The sequence below is a fragment of the Loxodonta africana genome, chromosome 1 (assembly GCF_030014295.1).
Source record: "Loxodonta africana isolate mLoxAfr1 chromosome 1, mLoxAfr1.hap2, whole genome shotgun sequence".
Taxonomy (NCBI): Eukaryota; Metazoa; Chordata; class Mammalia; order Proboscidea; family Elephantidae; genus Loxodonta; species Loxodonta africana.
Genome location: NC_087342.1, coordinates 35,048,834 through 35,069,102, shown reverse-complemented (window position 1 = coordinate 35,069,102; position 20,269 = coordinate 35,048,834). Strand labels below are relative to the sequence as shown.

General features: G+C 42.3%; 1 protein-coding gene across 3 annotated transcripts in view; it reads left to right on the top strand.

The window, feature by feature from the left end:
- The window catches only part of USP13 (ubiquitin specific peptidase 13), a 150,772-nt gene that overhangs the window by 105,734 nt on the left and 24,769 nt on the right, over nucleotides 1-20,269 (top strand). For 2 of the 3 annotated variants that reach the window (XM_003412873.4, XM_064279711.1), the window contains exons 11-17: nucleotides 4,363-4,488; nucleotides 5,765-5,918; nucleotides 8,920-9,094; nucleotides 12,429-12,517; nucleotides 14,854-14,976; nucleotides 16,322-16,348; nucleotides 17,666-17,809. In XM_003412873.4, the coding sequence (XP_003412921.2) occupies nucleotides 4,363-4,488; nucleotides 5,765-5,918; nucleotides 8,920-9,094; nucleotides 12,429-12,517; nucleotides 14,854-14,976; nucleotides 16,322-16,348; nucleotides 17,666-17,809 (838 nt within the window). The remainder of the gene's footprint in view (nucleotides 1-4,362; nucleotides 4,489-5,764; nucleotides 5,919-8,919; nucleotides 9,095-12,428; nucleotides 12,518-14,853; nucleotides 14,977-16,321; nucleotides 16,349-17,665; nucleotides 17,810-20,269) is intronic. The other variant, XM_023551495.2, reaches the window with a different exon arrangement.

Here is a 20,269-nt window from a genome sequence, read left to right as displayed (position 1 = left end):
CCCTGGCCCCTGAGCTTGAGAGATCCAAGGATTATGTTCACTAATAGATTAAAAGTTTGAATCAACAGAATGCAGACACCTGTGTACTAGGGGCCGGCTGCGATGTGTCTATCTTTTTATTCCTTGTGGTCTTTTATTGTAAATCTCTGTACAGGTATTGCTCCAACGTGACACAAAGCCTTAATCTTGCTTATTAATCAAAGCATTAGGCTCAGGGGAAAATGTGTGGAGGGTGTCTGACTGCCTGCTTGGTGCACTGTTAAACAGAAAGTGATATGTAAACATTTGGAGAGATTCTGGACACTGTGGTCCTCTCTCTAATTTTAGCTAATCTGTTCTGCAATTGCTGATGGGGAGAGTAAGTACAGCATCCTATAAATATGACATGTTCCTTAGTGGTTCCTATTTTGGAGACTATCTGGGGCCCCCTCTTAGGAAGTTCGTTGTTAAGATGCTGGAGATGGTGCTCTAGCTAGAGGGTGTGCTCCCTGAGGGCAGGTCTGACTTCCTCAATTTCAGCCTCTCCCTCTCTTGTGCAGCCATAGGCCTGTAGCGGACACTTGGTTGATGTCACTAGCACACTGTCAAGTAGACAACGGGCTTCAGTTCACCTCAGTTCTTCAGTTCTTATTTTGGCTTCTTGATTTCCTTTCTTGGAGTTACTGCTTTACTCAGGGTCTGACCTTTTTTTGTTGTTGTTATTTAAATTTGCACGTAGTAGACAGAATAGTGTAAATTATATTTACACTAGAAGCTGTATGCATTGTGCAGCTTCCACAGCCACCATTTTGCCAATCTGGTTTCGTTAATTCCCCCTAAGCTCATCTCTTCCTTCCTTACGCTTTCTTTTCTTCCCTTCCCTTCTCTGGAGTGTTTGAACACGAATTCCAGGCATTTGCCTTTTCACCTGTAAATAGATTGCATCTCTAACTAATAACTTCTTTTATCTTTTAACATAAACATCATGTTAAAAGTTGTTTAAAGTGTTAAAAGCACACCAGAAAAATTAACAGCCATTTCTTCATATCCTCTAGTTCCTATCCATGTTCATACTTTCCCTGTAGTTATCAAAGATGTCTTTTTTAAGTCCCCTTCCTTTTCTTTTTTTTTACAAGCCATTGGTTTGTTGAAGAAGCTGGATCACTTGCCCTAAGATTGCCCTAAAAATTGCTTCCTTGAGATATTGTTTAACTTGTGTTTCTTAGAAACTGATAGATTTGAAGGCTTGGTTAGATTCAGGCTCAACTTTTTAAAAGCCTGACTTTCTATTATCTGTAGAAACACAGTAATACTTGAGCTATGAGAGTTAGTAAGAGTTAGTGAGGCCTCCCCTCTGAAATCAGATGGAACGGCTGTGGGGCACAGATGCAGGCAGACAGGGCTAGGTGATGATCAAGGCAGTCATGTTGGGGGCTGAGTTTGAGGTAAACTTCTCAAAGTCAGCTATGGAACTGGGAGCTGGCCTGCAGCAGGATGTGGAGATGGAGAGGCATCATCTCTCTGGTTAGGAAACTTTTCTGAGTGACTTCTAAATGACGAATGACTCTCAGGCTTGACTGTCGAACAAAGGATTAAGGAATGCCCATGGAGGAGAAATAAGGAGATGAAATGGGCTCAGAAGAGGAAGAGGTACGGGAGGGGAAGGAGTGAGACTGTGCCTTAGTCACAGTGTGGGGCTGAGCTTCCAGTGTTTGTCATCATGATCTCCCCTGAAACTTCTTCTCCCAGTTGTAAGAACAGGTGGTGGCACAGAGCGGCAGCCAGCAATTAAGAAATTTCCTGACTTGTCGAACTTTCCAAGGCAGCTGCTTGCTATGGTCTGTTGGGGACTGGCAGCCACACCAGCTTGAATCATAGTTTGTAAGAAATAACACCATCAGCAGCAGGCAGTGAATGCGTGCCTATATGACTGCCTAAACAGAAATGCACAAATGTGAAAAGATTTATTCCAAGCGGTGCCTCCATACTGTTGAGAGTGGAGAAATAATTGCTGGACTGGCCAGTGATAATGCTCTCAGACATGAGTGGGTTTGGAGAAGGCTTACCCAGAGTCCAAGATGTACCGTCTTCTCTTTTCAGCAACTGGTAAGATGGACTCAGGGACATCAGAAATGAGCTCTGGTCACACGTGTGCCAGAAGCAGCATTAGGACATTAGAGAGAGTGAGAGGCTTGTGTAGCCATGTGACCCAGGACCACCTCTTGAGGAGATAATGACAGTGGTCAGCTCCTGGGGTTGTGTGAGTTAAGCAAGATGCATGTGTAACATGCTGAGAACTGTGCCTGGCACCTAGGAAATATTCATCCAGGTACTTAGTAAATATCCATCCAGGCACCTAGGAAGTATCTATCCAGGTACCTAAAATAGTGTCTGACATTTCAGTGTACTCAGTAAATATCTGTTCTGTGAATGAATAAATGTTAGCTATTGTGCAAAGATGAAGCATGTTATTGTATGCTTGTGTTGACTGATACTATATAGATATACATCAGCAATATAAGTCAAGAAAGTTACGGCTTTTCCATAGTTTTCAGGTATATATACAGGTAGTTAGGAGCCCTGGTGGCGCAGTGGCTAAAACACTTAGCTGCTGACCAAAAGGTCAACGGTTCAAACCCACCAACCACTCGACAGGAGAAAGATGTGGCAGTCTGCTTCCATGAAGATTTACAGCCTTGGAAACCCTATGGGGTAGTTCTCCTTGAAGGCAGTGGGCTTTTTTTTTTTTTTGTGGTTATATACAGATAGTAAAATCAAGTCAGGTGTGAATTGGTCTTCACCCAGCACTGGGAGCATGTCTGAAGCCCTGTGTGTATAAGCTGGTCTTTCATGTACAGGTCCCAAGTCCTCCAATGCCCAACCGCTGCCACCTTGGGGAATTGTCCTGAGAGCTTCTAGCACTGTTCAACTTCTCAGTAGTGTGTCTCTTATCTCTCCTGTTACTGTAAACTTTTGGGGAGCAGGCTTCTCCATGGTGCTGTGCATGAAGTAGGTGGTAAGGGAATTCTGGGTGACTTATACCAGGGTATGTTTTCATCAAGACAGGAAAATTCACCTTTTTTTTTTTTAAAGAAATCATGGCTTATAACATGTGTATTGGTGAGATTGGCCACAGGGAGGTTTCACATCACCTGTTGCATCTGACTATGCGATTGTGTAAACCAGCCACAGTCTCTAGACTGTAGACATTGACCTGGATGCCCGTGAGAACTCAAAGGGATGTGAGACATGGCCCCTGCTTGCTAAGGAGTACCATGAGGCAGCGGAGGCGGGCCAGAAACAGGCTGAGAGTTACAGAAGAGTAGAAGGCAGGTCCTGCTGTGTCCCAAACGATGGCCCAGATAAGGAGTTCTCTGGACTTCAGGAGAGGGCAGGGTGGCCTGGAAGCTGAGAAAGTGGAGATTTTGAGAAGTGGGTGGGCAGCAGGCACGTTTATAGAGGGAATGTGATTTACTTTTTTTGCTTGATTGACAAGGTAAGGTTTGTTGCCCTGAGACACTTATCTGTTTTTGCTATAAAGAGCCTGGAACTAGAATCAAGCAGAACCTCAATGCCATTGTGGCTCTGCTCATTTCTCAGTTGCATTGTAATCTGGTTGTTAGGACTACTTGAGTTGGAAGACCTGTCTGGCACTTCTCTGTCAGCCTCCGTTTCTTCAGCTATAAAGCAGGGACAACAGTGAAGCCTTCTTCATAGGCCGTTGTGGGTATTAAGTGAGGTAGCTTGCACCACCATTTTCAGATGGGCTCCCCTGTCTCTAAAGGGTTCTCTCATGTGCCCTCATGAGGAGGTAAGGGAAGATGCTGCACAGCTCTCTCCTCCTGACTTCCTCCCTGATGCTTCTCTATCCTGTTCTTAAAGGGGCTGTGATGGACCACCTGGGCCACCATGTTGCAAGTCCTGTGAGGATGGATCTAGTGTCTCTCTTTAAAAAGCGGGTGTATTTATCACCTACTACCCTCAGCTTTAAGTGCTTTGGCTGCTAACCAAAGGGTCGGCAGTTCGAATCTGCCAGGCGCTCCTTGGAAACTCTATGGGGCAGTTCTACTCTGTCCTGTAGTGTCGCTATGAGTCGGAATTGACTTGATGGCACTGGGTTTGGTTTTTTTTTTTGGTGACCCTCAGCTTTGAGTCAACAGGAAGAGCACCATCCTGTTGTCACTTAGGGTTCATAGCGAAGTGCCTGGTACATACTAAATGTCCAGTGAGTGTTGGCTCTTACCATGAGTTAGGTCTTTGGGCTTCAGTTTTCTCATCTGAAAAATGAGGCTTCTAGTAACCCTTGCTTTGCTTGCCCCTTAGGGCTGTTAGAAGGCTCCTCTAAGTTAATTATTGTAAGTTGATATGATTTTTATACTTTAGCCTCAACAGAATGGGATCTCTCCACGCATGTTTAAGGCCTTCGTAAGCAAGAGCCACCCAGAATTCTCGTCGAATAGACAACAAGATGCCCAGGAGTTTTTCTTGCACCTGGTGAACCTAGTAGAGGTGAGTGAGTAAGCCTTTCTTCAAAACGTTCAAAGGGCTTTTATAAAGTGTGCCCAGCCCCTAACCACCGTGGCTTGGCCAGAAGGTCTGCCTGCTTCCTGCCCCTTACCTGAATCTCTCCATGTCAGAGGTGGACCAGAATCGGCTTCTTTGAAGAAGTCTTTCTCTGCTGAGCTCCCTGGATGTAATCACTCCTCACACCTTGTTTTCTAGGCATTTGTGGATCTGTCTGTTTTTTAAATTTGCGGCTGTGATGGCAGTGTTTGTCAGTTTTTTGGTCTCCGTGACAAAACTCCTTGAGGGTCCTATGGAGTATTTGCTGTCCCCTGCCACCACTCAGAGGCAGTCACGCTTTGCTCAAAGCAGAGTTGAAGCACATTAAACGTGAGATTTTTAAAAGCCACTGAGGTTTCCTAGGTGAAGGCTCACTTTTTTTTTTTTTTTTTAAATAAACAAAACAAGAACTTTTTTCTCATTATAGAAGTGACGCATGTTCTTCATGGAAAGCACAAAGGAGAAAATAAAAATCTCCCACCATACCAGCCCCTGAAAACAAGCTGGGTTGGCATGTTGGTGTCTGACCCTCCAGTGGTTTTCAAAGTGCATGTATTCTGTACACGCTGTTTTGTTAACAGTGTTTCCTGCTTTACCTGTTGGGAACATTTTTCCACAGCATTACATATTCTAATATGGCATGTTTTTTTTTTATTCTCCTGTAATTATATGAGTGCATTTATACAGTCATATCACATATGCCTTAATTTTCCAGGGTAGTCCTGTATGTTTCCCTTTCCCCTTTTTGTTTGAATTTTCCGTCTCCTCACTTCTTCTAATTCCATTTACACCCATCCTCCTAATTCCATTTACATCCATCCTCCTCCTTTGATTTGATTTCTAGCGGCTGCATAATACAAATTCACATGATGAACTATACACCAACGCCATCGAGTCAAGCCCAACTCATAGTGACCGTAGAGGACAGAGTAGAACTGCCCCATAGGGTTTCCAAGGAGCAGCTGGTGGATTCGAACTGCCGACCTTTTGATTAGCAGCCACTGTGCCACCAGGGCTCCATAGTTTATTTTACCACCCCCCTATTTTGGGACTTGATAAAAATTTTCCTGGTTTGCTATTAATATATTCTAATGAACTGGCTTGGCCAAAGGAAATTTTTAGTAAGGCCAGACCTTTGCACTAGATTTATATTTGATATCTTGCTAATTTCTATTCATGGCTTAATCATAAACTCACTAACCTGATATACTCCAACCTTTAGAGGCACCGCATCGGCTCAGAAAACCCAAGTGATGTTTTCCGGTTTTTGGTGGAAGAACGTATTCAGTGCTGTCAGACCCGCAAAGTCCGTTACACAGAGAGGGTGGACTACCTGATGCAGTTACCTGTGGCCATGGAGGCAGCAACCAACAAAGGTGAAAGTTCCAAAATGGGACATAAGTAGCAAGCTGCTTTATACATGGAAACCCTCAAGCCAGACAACATGGTTTTAGTCACTGAAAAGTTGTATCAGGAGTAGGCCTAGCCTACATGGTGTCTGTCTTGCATGTCCCTTTTCATCTTCAGTCTCTGTGTGACTTTCTTTTGTGAAGGACTGACTGTATCCCAGGCTTCCTGCAGTGTTTATGAATGGAGCCTATTTCAATGCCCATAAAGTTGATCATCTGGTTGGTTTAGAGTCAGCTTAATTTGGGGGCAAATTATTTGTAATAATATGCATAGAAGATTCTTTAACAACATCACTCATATTTTATGCTACAAAGGCTGAGGGAAATGGTTAGAATTGGTGTTTTAATGTTAGATGTTCATGTGGAGGTCTCTTCTGAAATTGGGCAACTTTGATGTCTGAGTTTTTAAGACGCTTCTCATGGGGCATACTTGTGCAGAGCTGCTTGTAGGAGTGAGGCCCCGTGAAAGGGTCTCTGGAGTTTGGAAGGGAGAAGGCAGAGATGACCTGCCATGGGGGGTTCTTGGGGAAGTTTCCTTCTGCATTCAGTCTAGTCTGGTTCTTCTCAGGCAGAATAGATGGACGGTATTTCTTAGAATTAACATCCTAGAAGCAGAAAAAAGCAACTGGGTTGCTTATCTCCTGAGAACTGGTCATTTTTGTAAAGCTTGATAGCTTCCTGGGTGGCCTTTTTAGCTCTTTTCTGGTTTTTTTTTTTTTTTTTTGTCAATTATTGTGTTAATTGGAAAGTGATAATTATGATGATTTTAAGAAGAATGGTAATCCCTGGATGGTGCAAATGGTTAATGCCCTGGGCTGCTACCTTAAAGATTGGAGGTTTGAGCCCACCCAGAGGCACCTTAGAAGAAAGACCTGGAGATTTACTTCCAAAAAATCAGCTACTGAAAACCCTTTGGAGCACAGTTCTACTCTGACACACATGCAGTTGCCATGAGTTGGAATTGACTCAATGGCAACTGGTAAAATGATTTCTATTTTCTATAAGCTCGTGGAGCTTTTGACCAGTTCTCTATTCTTTGGCTATTATACAACATAGAAACGAGGGCTGAGTCTGTGGGTTGTTTCTTTTTTAGATCTGGGCTTAATTGCCCACCTCTGGGATAGTGACTTACACGTTCTGCCATCTTTTGTAACCCACTGTTTATATTTTATGAGTGGTAATTATTTTTTCAGGAAGGAGATTTATGATTTAGTTTCTGGAAATTGACTGCTGGGAATGGCTGGTGGTAACTTCCTAGATATATAAAAAAAAAAGTAACCATAAACTGATCATGGATGGGGGAATAAATTTTGAAAGCATATTCGGATAAGTCAGACATAAAATGACAAATATTATTTGATCCTGCTTATATGAAATATCCAGAATAGGCAAATGCATTGAGACTAGAGTTTATGAGTGGTTACCAGGGGCGGGTGGTAGGGGGTAGACATTGCTTTAGGGGTACCGAGTTTCTGTTAATGATGAAGAAAAAATGTGGAAATGGATACCGGTGATTCTTGCACAACATGATGAAGGTGATGGAAGTCACTGAATTGTACATTGAACAGTGGTTGCCATGGCAAGTGCTTTGTTATATACATTTCACCACAATTTAAAAAGAGCGTATCCAGGTATGTTTAAGAAAACACATATGCACACATGTGTACCTAAAAACTGATAAATTGGGAGTGAGTTTTTTGTAACCCAAAAGGATTTCACATAAAAATCCACTAAAAATCTGTGTAAAAATTGATTTACAAAACCATTTCTAGGAGCAGATCTTTGACTCTGAGAGGTTCATGGCACACTCACTTCTCTTCCTCTGAGTGTTTAATCACTTGGGTAGGAAGAGTATGAAATCAGTGAGTCGACTCCAACTCACGGTGACCCCATGTATGTCAGAGTAGAGCAGTGCTCCATAGGGTTTTCAGTGGCTGACTTTTCAAAAGCAGATCGCCAGGCCTTTCTTCTGAGGTGCCTCTGGGTGGACTCAAAACCTCCATCCTTTTGGTTAGCAGCTGAGCGTGTTAGTGTTTGCAACACCAGGGGTAGTGTAGAGAGGCCTTTGAGGCTGGCTGCCCCATATGTGAGGTATTGGGTAACACCCACAAGGAGTTGTCTTGCAGTGCTGTTTAATATCATGGGTTGTGCGATGACGGAGATGCAGTTACCACAATTCACCCTCCTCCTTGGCCCCTGCATCTTCCGTAATCTCTGGTGACAGTTGCTGGTAGAACGGAATGAGAAAACATGTAACACTGTGTCTGCTCTATTTTAGGAACTTAGAGGTAGTTCTTTTTGTTTTTATCTTTTTTTTTTCCTTTGTCATTTAATTTTAGAACAGCTTAGAGTTAGTAGGAATGTCTTTGTTACTTTTTTATTTTAATATATCTGATTATTGCAAGATTTGACCTCTTGACACAATTTAGCATACCTTTCTGGCCTTCTCTGTGGAATAGTGGAAGGAGGGAGGGGGTGCTGGCCAGGGTTTTAAGTCCAGCTTTGTTACTGATTATTTTGACCTCTAGCCTCAGTTTCCTCAGCAGGGCAGTGAAAGGCCTGGGAATAGATGAGCCTTTGGGTCTCCTGCAGCTGAAAAATTCTCAGGTGTGGAGCTTTGTGGTTGGAGGGTGGTGTCTGGGTGATCCCAGGCTTGGTCTCTGGACTAAAGACAATTAGGTCATGCCTGGTCTGAACTGCTCACCTGGGCCTGAGCTCACAGCCCCCACCTGTCAGACTCAAAGGGGAACAGACCATAGCACCCGAGTGGCTGAACACAGCCTGACAGAGCTGCCATAGAGACAGCCCCAGGAATGGCCTTTCACAGGCTAGTGTGGGTCTGTGTGGGCAAAGAGCGAGCAGCCCTGACCCAGCCAGAAAGCCCTCAAGGAAATTATCCAAAGAGGGTATTTTCCATTTTAAGAAGATAAGAGCTACTGCAAAGTTGTTCATTTGCCCTTTCACTCAGATGAACTGATTGCCTATGAATTAACGAGAAGGGAAGCAGAAACAAACAGAAGACCCCTGCCCGAGCTGGTTCGAGCCAAGATACCATTTAGTGCCTGCCTTCAGGCCTATTCGGAACCAGAAAATGTGGACGATTTCTGGAGCAGTGCTCTACAAGCAAAGTCTGCGGGTGTGAAGTAAGTGTGTGTGACTAGTGTGTGCTTGTGCGGTGGTAACACGGAGGGAGACGAGATGGGGTCTGGGCCTGGGCATCTGTGTGTCTGCAATGCCTGCTTGTGTATGGTAGGTTGAAACTGTGACTCAGTGCAACCCTAGTTGTCACACACTCACCAGTGTGATACCTGTCCAGTAAACAGTGAGGCTTATAATCTATGTTATGTGGTAGGGAGGGAATGCCTTTTTTTTTTAAATGCAAAGTTGTGGTTTATCTTCTGTTAGGAATTTATCTCTTTTTTTGCCAACAGAGTGCAGCTGAAAACACTCCCCAAAATGGCAAGAATAATATTAATGAAGAAATTACAAAAATACTTATGACAGGCTTCATCGTTTAAACTCTGTTGTGATATATTAATTCCATTACATTTAAAGACTTGGCTTAGACCCTGGTTGACTGTGTTCCTACTTGGAGACAGGGTTCTAGAGGGTTCTCCAAGTGGACACAAGGGCCCCTGAGCATTGTTCAAATGAGCTGCTCAGGATTTGTCAGGGGATGCATATTTCAACACCGTGGGGTTATTCATCAGCTGCATAAAAATGTTTTTGGCAACTTAATTTATTTCATGCAGGCAAGGCCTTGCCAAAACGGCTCATATGGCTGCGCTTACTTGGAAAAAGAGTCCTTATGGTGGCATAAAATGAGGTGAGGTCTGAAAGCTTGGCTCTGGGAATTTTGCTGCTTTTAGCTGTTCTGTGGCCGTTTTTCTTCTAGGCTAAGATCGAGCGCTCAGTTGATACAAAGGAAGTGAGGAAGAAGGAGCCACCACTGGCTCTTTGTATTACAACCTCACGTCGTAGTCAAATCTAGATCATTTATTCTCTGCGGGACCCTTCTGTCAGGATTCCTCTTGGTTTTAGATTGCAGACTTCATATGTTAAAAGTGTGCAAACAAAACAGATTTATTTCAAAAGCTTAAAAAAAAAAGGCATATTTTCTTAAAACAATAATAATAAAAAAATTTCTTCGTGTCCAAATGTGGATTAATAATGGTTCATTCTGTTGTGAGTTGTCCATTTTTGGTTAAGTTTTCATCCTGGGACTGCTCAATGGTGTGTGTGTGTGTGACCTAGCAGGTAATGTCTGGTGAGTCGACGTGGTTAAGTGAGAGATGCACTTCATTGTAACTCGGAGACATCTTTGGGCAGTTAAAATTCTACACACTGTATCAGTGGCGGAAATAATTTCTCTAATCACTGCCAGCGAGTTGGAGACTCCTCAGACGCGTATTCTTTTCTCTTTATGCTTCAATCCTGAATCTGGGAGGTGGAAAGGGGACCTGGCAGCCTGTTGAGCCCCCTCCACAGCCCCCCACACCATGGTGTTACCAGCTGAAATCTCACCCAGACACACACCACAGGCAGCTGGAAATGTCTTAGGGCCTCTGCGTCCCATTTTGGAAATCACTGAAGGACTGCTAATTTTTGCTTGATTTCACTGTTACATATTTCCCAGATTTTAATTAAGTTATAATGTGGTAAGAGAAGTCACTGAGGTAGAATTTTTACATTAGTTGAAAATACAGTATCAATTGCAGTTTGTTGGTACGTACTAAGGAAAAAAGAGACAGGATTACTTTTTTTTTTTCTCTTTTGGTGAAATTAAGGAACTGGCTACATTTAAATAAAAATGATGTTTATTACTGCTGCTCTGAATATAGAAAAACCTAATTAAAGTCAAACAGTCAACTGCTAACTGAAACGTTGGCGGTTCAAAACCACCAGCAGCTCCTCAGGAGAAAGAAGTGGCAGTCTGCTTCTGTAAAGACTTACAGCTTTGGAAACCCTATGGGGTCGCTGTGAGTGGGAAAAGACTCTGACAGCAGTGGATTTGGTTTTGGGTTTTTTAATCAGAGATAATATATAATTTCTGGAGAGTGATCCAGGGTAATAATAGATCAGCTCCTTAGGATGGGTAAAGCTCCTGTTCTTCCCATACCCATCTACCATCCTTGTGAGGGAGTCTGTGGGGTACAGAGAGGCTAAGTGACCTGCTGAGGGTGAAATACAGATCATAAGGGATCGAGTCAGTGTCCACGGCCTCATAGAATTTAGCTCTTTCATGACAAAATAACTGCTTCTTCAGCTACACATAGTACTTTCTGGTCTGCCAAGCGGTTTCACATCATTTCATGAGCATTGCACACCACTGGGAGGTACATGTTATTAATAAATCCATGTTGTAGATGTGAAGCCTCAGGGAGGGTCAGTGGTTTGTGAAGACTGGGAGTGAATTAAGCCGCATATCCGAGACCCAAATCCAAGCCCTGACTACGTCTGGTGCTCCACTCCTTGCTGTTCTGCCGTTGTACACCAGGTGGCGCCAATGCATTTGCCTTTGTTTTCTGAATTCTGGGGCGAAGCTACCAAATAACATGCGGTGACTTAGATTTGAGAAGCGAGGTTCTCGGGGAGGGCGTTCCGGAGTCTGTTATTTTAAAGGTATCCGTAGTGCCTATCTACAGAGCATTTCTTAAAATACGTATGCCTACCAGGCCACAGTGACACTCAAATAGAAGTGGTTGTTATAAACAAGATGGTAAACTCATGGACAGAGTGAGCTAGAATGGGGCGTGAATTTGGTGTACTAGTTGAGTGGCTGTGCATAGAATTCAGCTTTTCTGAAAAGGTTGATGAGAAACTCAAGACATTGACTGTATGTATTAATTTTAGAATTTAAGGCCCAGAATTAGGAATTTTAGGCACTTACTTAAAGCACTTATATCTATGCTTAGGATCCACGTGACCACGGATTTAGGTACAGTGGTGTTTTAATGAGGCCCTGGCACTTTTAATAATCAACCTCAATCAAAGTATAAGCCTCCCTTATACCAATTTTGCTGTAAGACAGTGATTCTTGGTGGGAGTGTGTTAGGACCACCTAGAAGCTTTATCATACAAACACGTAATGCATATATGCCTGCATATACCTAAAAACATGTAGATACTAAATTCTAGCAGGGATTATTAGAAAAATACATGTTTATGGTTGAAAAGGACTTTTCTAAAATACAAAATGCCACAGCGAAGTAAAGTAAGAATTTTGAAATGGACCCATGTCATTCACAAGGACAGCATTCTCCTCTGTTAAACATTTTAATTTTTGTGAAAAGATCAGGAAGAGTGAGCAGAGGTGAGTGAGTTTGTGTGCACTTATGTGCCTGTGTCTGTGTGTTCTTCCTCAGTCCAGCCACTGGTACTCCAGGTATACCTCCGACAAAGTTTACAATACTTTATGAACTGTGTTCTCAATTCTTGTTGCTTGTTTCATTGATTCAATTCCCTTGTGTTTCCTAGAACATCCCGCTTTGCCTCCTTCCCTGAATACTTGGTAGTGCAGATAAAGAAGTTCACTTTTGGTCTTGACTGGGTTCCCAAAAAATTTGGTAGGTATCTTTTGCATACTTTTTCTTAAAACATCAAATTAGCCATTTTGAAAACATGGCATGTGAAAGAGCCCATGTGGTTGGCTGCCAGAAACAGTTCCATTTCATTCTTTTTACCAGTATTTCCCCCTACCTCTCTTTGGAGTCAGAGTATAGGGTGAGCACCAACAGTAAAAACTACCAGACACTAACCCTCCATCTGGAACGACTGGATTCTAGGAGTGAAAACAGGATCTTCATATTATCAAATAAGCAGTGCTTCTCAAACTTTACTGTGCACGCAGATTACCTGGGTGCTTGGGAAAATGTGGTGCTGAGTCAGCAGGTCTGGGAGGGGGCTGAGGCTCTGCATTCTGACAAGCTCCCAGGTGCTGCTGGTGCTGCTGGTCCAGGACCACACTTTGAGTAGCAAGCAGTTGAAGATAGACTCTCCAGTCCGCATCTCTCCTCAGCCTCTGAAACAGGCAGATGTGACCAATAACAGTCACTAAAACCATACAAATGATTAACAAGTCAAAAGAGGGATATAACTTTGGCTTAGTTGGGCTTCCTTCTTGCTAATTTTGAAGGCCTTTGACCATTATTAGAGGTTAATTTTCCAGACAGTGCATAAGAACACTCCTCCATCACAGTGACCTGAGATACCTCATTAGGCTTCCAGTGGTGTGGAAGAGTGTGCAGTTCTACCATCTGTGGTTTCTCAAGCGACTACCTCTGGCTGTTTGCAAGTCTTTTGAAGTTTTTATGTTTTTGAGCACTGTAAAAAAAACTCAAGTCTCTGCACTGGCTAATTAAGTACTCAACAGACGGGGTTAGGCAAAAAGAATGTAAAATCGGCATGAGTAATTTTCCAGAAATCTCCAGCACCAGCAGTTTACTTAGCATGTCTTGGCCACCTGAAATGGGGCTGGGCTGATTCTGCTCACTTTTCCTGGTGGTTAGTTCTGTGGGCGGAGCGGGCAGACGGTGGATACTTACACTCAAATTTCTTCTGTGGACTTGAGACTCACCTGGGAGAGAAAACCAACCTGTTTTGAAAACACTGAACTGCTTAGGAAGTGGTTTTCTTATTTGTTTTTGTCCTTGGAAATTCTCTAAAGGAACAAAAAGTTGAATTAGATTCCATAGACTTGCTGAATTTGAAAGACTCCCAAAGCTTTCTTTAATGAACCTGAGTTTTTCTCCTGAGGAGCAGTAGTATTGATTTTTTTTCTTTCTTTTTTTTGTCAGATATCATTTTTGCTTTTGCTGCTCACTGAGAAACTAAATTTGTTTTTTAAGTAAGCTTTGTTCTTTGGGTGGTGGTTTTAAAATAGGATTTATGTTCTTGGCATCAGAACTGGTTTTGGGGACAGTAGTTTCAGGTTCTGTTTTCTAGGCCAAAAGACATATCCTGGACTCACATTTGAACCCATTTTCTCAGCATTATCATACTGAATATGTGTAGTACTAAATCTCAACAGGCTGTTAGACTGATAAATTTTGTATTTAAGTCAACTAAGCTGAGAAGTAAAAAGAAAAAAAAAAGCACCCCCTAGACTAAGACATTTGGGATTCAATTAATTTCTTTAAAACTCGTTCTTTATTTTTGTTAGTTAGAATAATCATAGGACCCACCATGATTTGAGAAAAGGCTTAAAGTTGGGGTTGCACACTCAATGCCTAAAAAGGGGAGGTGATAGTGGAAAGGAAAGAAACCGGCTAGGTATAAGAAACATGCAACTATCTTGGTCCTCCTTGGATATTCCCACTTTGGATAAAGATATACTAGAAAAACATTTCTCTGCTATAAGGATCAAAATGGCAGAAATATGGTGCTCAGGATCATGGGGGCAATAGGGAGTGGTGGAGCCTGTGTCAGACTGTCACAGAACATTCATTGTCTAGAGTAGAAGCTGAGGGTCAGCTCCAGGAATTTGTTACCGTAGGAGAATGTGCTCCAGGTTTGTGCTTTTCCAAATAAGTTGAAAATCAAAAAAATTTAAAATTAAATCTTCTCTTCTAAAAATTGGAATTTATTGCCAACATTTAAAAAGCATCAAACAGAAAGCACCTGGGCCACAAGTGGTCTGTGGGCTGCCGTTTGTGACCTCTTGCTTAACCTATTTGTTCTTGTTCATCGTGAAATCTTGCCACCCTGTGTACCTCCCCAGGTTCTCCATTAAAATCTAATCAGCCAAGATGGATTTGCTGGCCCAGTGATCCATCCCAGGGACTGAAAAACATCCCTCAGCCCCAGCTAGACATGAGCATGTGGAGTTAGTGGTGCTGGTTTTATAACAAGGCAATTCTGGATTTTTGAGATTCCAGTGAACATAATCTCTCTCATTTTGCAGACGTTTCTATTGACATGCCAGACCTACTTGATATCAACCATCTTCGAGCCAGGGGGTTACAGCCAGGAGAGGAGGAACTTCCAGACATCAGCCCCCCCATTGTCATTCCTGATGACTCCAAAGGTACCATCTCCACCCTCCCACCATCCTCTACTGAAATAGCCAATTTTCTTCCTCTACTCTGTTATTGCCACTGCCACCCGTCAGACTTTCCTTGGTTGCCTTCTGGTGATGTAACACCATAGACACACAGAAATGAGGGAACTGGAAACTTAAAATAGAAATTGGAAGAGGCACAGACCCATCACAAGTGGCTGCAATGGGCCTTCGGAAATAACTGTCAACGGAGGCCAACAAATCTCTAAGACTTTTCAGGTTACGTTGCCTCTGGCTTTGTCTTTCTGCCTTCTCCTGACGTCCTCCAAATGGGCCTGTAGGGAAGAGAAGGAGTGTGTTACGAGAAGGCTGTTAGGCAGTCCAGGGGGAGCTGTGTCGTTCTTAGGAGTGCCTTTGGGTAGCCAGAAAGGGAAATTAAACAGTGAATGTTGGTTTAAAATCTTGACCACATCTTGTCTCTCCAGCTTTGTCCCTGCTTTGTAGCAAGGGAATGGTTTGAATTTCTCTTTCACACTGTGAATGCTAACTTGGTTATGGTTCAGAATACTGAACTCTTTAGGGGAAAAGAACACAAAGAAAGTAGCCTCATTTTTTTGGGTTCAAGGACAGTGTCAGGAAAATCTTGGTTTAATTCTTAGCTCAGTTATTATGATGAAATCAGTTTCATTGGTGGCTTAGTTTGCTCACCAGCTTACTGTACACCTTCCTAATGAGTTAATTAGGTAAATTAGCTAATAATGGTAGCACATTCTGGACCCTTCCACCAAACGTTTTCCATCAGTTGAGCACAGAATATTATTGATGACTATGTCCAGGTAGGATGGGTCCAAAGGAGCAAGATTGCATTCAAGACAGACATCTAGGTTACGTTCTCTAAGTCAAATGCCGAACCATGGAGTGCAGATAGAGAAGAGGCATGTACATGAGATGTGCAGGGTTTGTGGTACAGGTGGTTCATGAGGGGGTTAGAGAGAGGTCAATATGAGCATCAGAGAAGTAAACCCGACCCGCTGCCGTCAGAAGATGGTTTATTAGCACTGTCCCTGCTATCTCTCCAGTGTCCATAATGAACCTTGGTTTGTAATTATACAAACTTCCTAGAAATACAAGGGGAGAAATTATTTGGTTCATCAAGATGATAGTCTGAACATCATATTGTATCTGGTCTAAGTGCCTGAAGCCTGTTAATTTCTGTCATTACTGTAATGACTTTATGTTGTGCTGGTTGGGGTTTTCTGTGTAGGGAGTTGAGGGGAGGCCTGCGAGTTTGGGAATGTCCTGGATCAACTGTTTTTCTAAAACTCTTTTACATGGTTTGGTCTCACTTTCTACCTTCTCCCTTAATTTCCAGATCGCCTGATGAACCAACTGATAGACCGTATGTGTCTTCTAAATTTTTTTCTCAGTGTCCTACAGTTGTTATTGTCTGTGGACGTTCAACAAAGGGGCATTTCTCTGTACTTGTATATGTGCAGCTTTACCTGGGCGGGAACAGTTCTTGGCTTGCCAGATGAGTTAGCAGTAAAGGTAAACTAGTGACATGGTGATGTCTGTGGGCCGTGTTTAGTGTGACAGCCAACCAGCCCTGGGCTGGAATCTCAGCTCTGCTACTTATTACCATTCTGCAGTTCTTCTACTGATTGCCGTCTTGGGGCGGGGGTTGGGGGGGGTGTGTGGAATTTTCAATAGATTAGAGACCTCAGGACATGGAAAACAGAAGGGATATATTTTGGGCTACTGTGTTTTTCTCCCCTTTAATGCAATTTGAGAGCATCGTGTGTGTGTGTGTACAAGCTTACATATGTACACACAAATGTATGTACACACACAGATCCATCTCTATCAGTGTGAATATGTGTGTGTGTGTACAATCTTACTTATGTATACGCAAATATATGTACACACATATCCATCTATATCAATATGAATACATATGTGTGTGTACAAGCTTACATATGTATACACAAATATATGTACACACACAGATCCATCTATAGCAATGTGAATATATGTGTGTGTATATACAAGCTTACCTATGTATGTGCAAATATATGTACACACAGATCCATTTGTATCAATATGAATATATCATTAAGAAAACAGAATCCTCTTCGTCTGAGTCTGTTAGAGTTGTAAAGCTATCGCTTTTAATATCTTTTCTTTATTGCATTCAATTAAAAAACATATTCTCTCCTTCTATCCTTAACATTTGGGCTCTGTACTTCCCATAGCTGATTACTCACTGATGTTGCTAGATGTACGTAAAGACCTTCTGTAACTTTCTGTGAGATTTAAGGAACAGGCTTTTTGACTCGTAGGTAATGCTTTTACCTTCACATTTCAGTCAGGAGAGAGGCTGCTACAGAGGTCTTGAGAATGATCCGGGAGGCGGAAGTGGTTCTGGAACACACTAAATGTCCCCGTTTGAAATCAGGCAATTGTTTCTTAGTGCTTGAATTGTTCAAGTGATTGCCATGGTTTCTCTATTTAAGTCAAAGATATGAGCTCAGCTCAAATAATGTAATATTTGGATGGCTTAAAGCAAAAAAAAAAAAAAAAGGGAAGTAAAACCACTACCCACATACCCAACAAAACAGCACCTTTTTTGGTAGGATGTGGATAAGGGGATGAAGAGAAGCCCAGATAAAGAGAAATAGTTTATTTTCACCCCAGAATATCTTGTTGTGCTCCACAGCATCAGACATCGATGAGTCTTCAGTGATGCAGCTGGCTGAAATGGGCTTCCCTCTAGAAGCCTGTCGGAAGGCTGTGTACTTTACTGGAAATATGGGAGCCGAGGTGGCCTTCAACTGGATCATTATTCACATGGAAGAGCCGGGTAGGTGGTTGGGAAGTGGTGAATGGCTTTGGAGTCTGAGTGACCTTCAGTGATGCTGAGTCTTGGTCCTGCCATGTCCCTGTGAGTGTGCCTCAGAAAATGACTTTCTAGTTCATGGTCTGCTGAGTGGGGGGCTTTGCCAGGGTAGCCAACTGAACTCACGAACTTTGTCCTTCTTCTTTCTTTAAATAACAGCTTTACTGAGATATAATTCACCCTTTTAAAATATACCGTTCAGTGGTTTTTATTATATTCAGTGTCCTGCAACCATCACCACCATCTAACTTTACAACTTTTTTGTCCCCCAAAAAAGAAACCCCAAGCCCATTAGTTTTTTATTCCCACCCCCTGGCAAACACTAATCTACCTTCTGTCTCTATGAAATTGCCTATTTTGGACATTTCATATAAATGGGATCGTGCAATATATGGCCTCTTGTGTCTGACTTTGTTCGCTTAGCATAATGTTTCCGAGTTTCAGTCATGTTGTAGCGTGTATCAGAGTTAATTGCTTCCTATTGCTGAATAATACTCCACTGTATGGATAATCCACTTTTGGTTTATCTGTTCATCAGCTGATGGACATTTAGGTTCTTTCCACTTTCTGACTATTATGAATAATGCCATTGTGTGGACATGTGTTTTTGTTTCTCTTGGGGAGTGTGTGGTCAGGATGAGCATGAATCTCATGCCCAAAATGTGGAGATGGATCCAGTCCTCACATCCCCACTTCTTTGTCGTCATCGCCAGCCACCCCTGTGGCACCCTCTCTCTCTGACTCTAGCCACCCAGAGGGCTCACAAGTTAGAAGGAAACCATCCTTCAAACTGCCAAATAGGCAGAAGCCAGCTGCAAGTTTGGGGGGCCCACATGACACCCAGTATTTTGGTCTGCTGGCCACAAACTTGGAGCTGGTTTCCCACAATCCCTTCAGGATGCTGGCAGCAAGCTTGGGAGCCCACATGGCACCCATACTTTCTCACCTTCTGGCTCCCACTAACACTTAGTTTTGATAATTTGCTAGAATGACTCATAGACTTCACAGAGACTACACCATAATTACTAAAAAAAAAAAAATAATTACTACTACAGATTTATTATAGCTAAAAAGGATATAAACAAAGAGAGGCATAGGGTGAAGCCTGAAAGGGTTCCCAACCCAGAGCTTTCGTGTCCCCAGAGATGCACTACCCTCCTGAGAGCAGATGTTCTCACCAACCCGGAAGCTCTTGAGCCTCCGTGTTAGAGCTTTTATCATCCAGTCCTACATGATAGGCTAAATTATGCCCCCTGAGGCTAGCTGGTATCAGCTTCTCAGGTTATTCTTTTCTAGTCTAGCTGGTGACAAATTCTCAGGTGTGGCCTGGAAGTCCCAGACCAAGGCACTCCAGTTACTCCAAGGGTTATTTCTCTGGTGCCAAGGACAAAGGCCACCTTACTTGGGGTAAAACTAGGTTCTTTACCCCACAGGTATATATACCTAGGAATGGAATTGCTGGGTCATATGGTAACTCAAAGTTTAACACTGGAAGAACTGTTAATCTGTTTTCCAAAGCAGCTGCACCATTTTACATTCCTACTAGCAATGTGCAAGTATTTCTTGTTTTTCACTTCCTCGCCAACACTTGTTATTATCTGTTTTTGATTATAGCTATCCTAGTGAAAGTGAAGTTTTATCACATGTGGCTTTGAATTGTATTTCTCTAAAGACTAATGATGTTGATCATCTTTTCATGTGCTTATTAGCAATTTGTATATCTTCTTTGGGGAAATGTTTATTTAAGTTCTCTGCCTGTTCTTTCTTTCTTTATTTATTTATTGGGTGGGTTTATCCTAGTGGAAGTGAAGTTTTATCACATGTGGCTTTGATTTGTATTTCTCTAAAGACTAATGATGTTGATCATCTGTTCATGTGCTTATTAGCAATTCATATATCTTCTTCGGAGAAATGTTTATTTAAGTTCTTTGCCTGTTCTTTAATTGCCTTGTTTATCTTTTTATTGTTGTGTTGTGTAAGTTCTTTATGTATTCTGGATACTAGACCCTTGTTAGATTATGATTTGCAATTTTTTCTCTCATTATCTGGGTTGCCTTTCACTTTCTTGGTAGTGTCCCTTGATACACAAAAACTTTTAATTTTGATGAAGTCCAATTTATTTTCTCTTTTGTTGCTTGTGTTTTTGGTGGCATATTTAAGAAATCGTTGCCTGATCCAAGGTCATGAAGATTTACCCCTGTGTTTCCTTCTAAGGTTTTAGCTCTTACATGTGGTCTTTGATCCATTTTGGGTTAATTTTTGTACCTGGTGTGAGGTTGGGGTCCAAATTCATTCTTCTGCATATGGGTATCTCGTTGTGCCAGCAATTATTTGTTAAAAAGACTATTCTTTCTCCATTAAATGGTCTTGGCATCTTTGTCAAAAATTAATTGGCCATAGGTGTATGGGTTTATTTCTGGACTA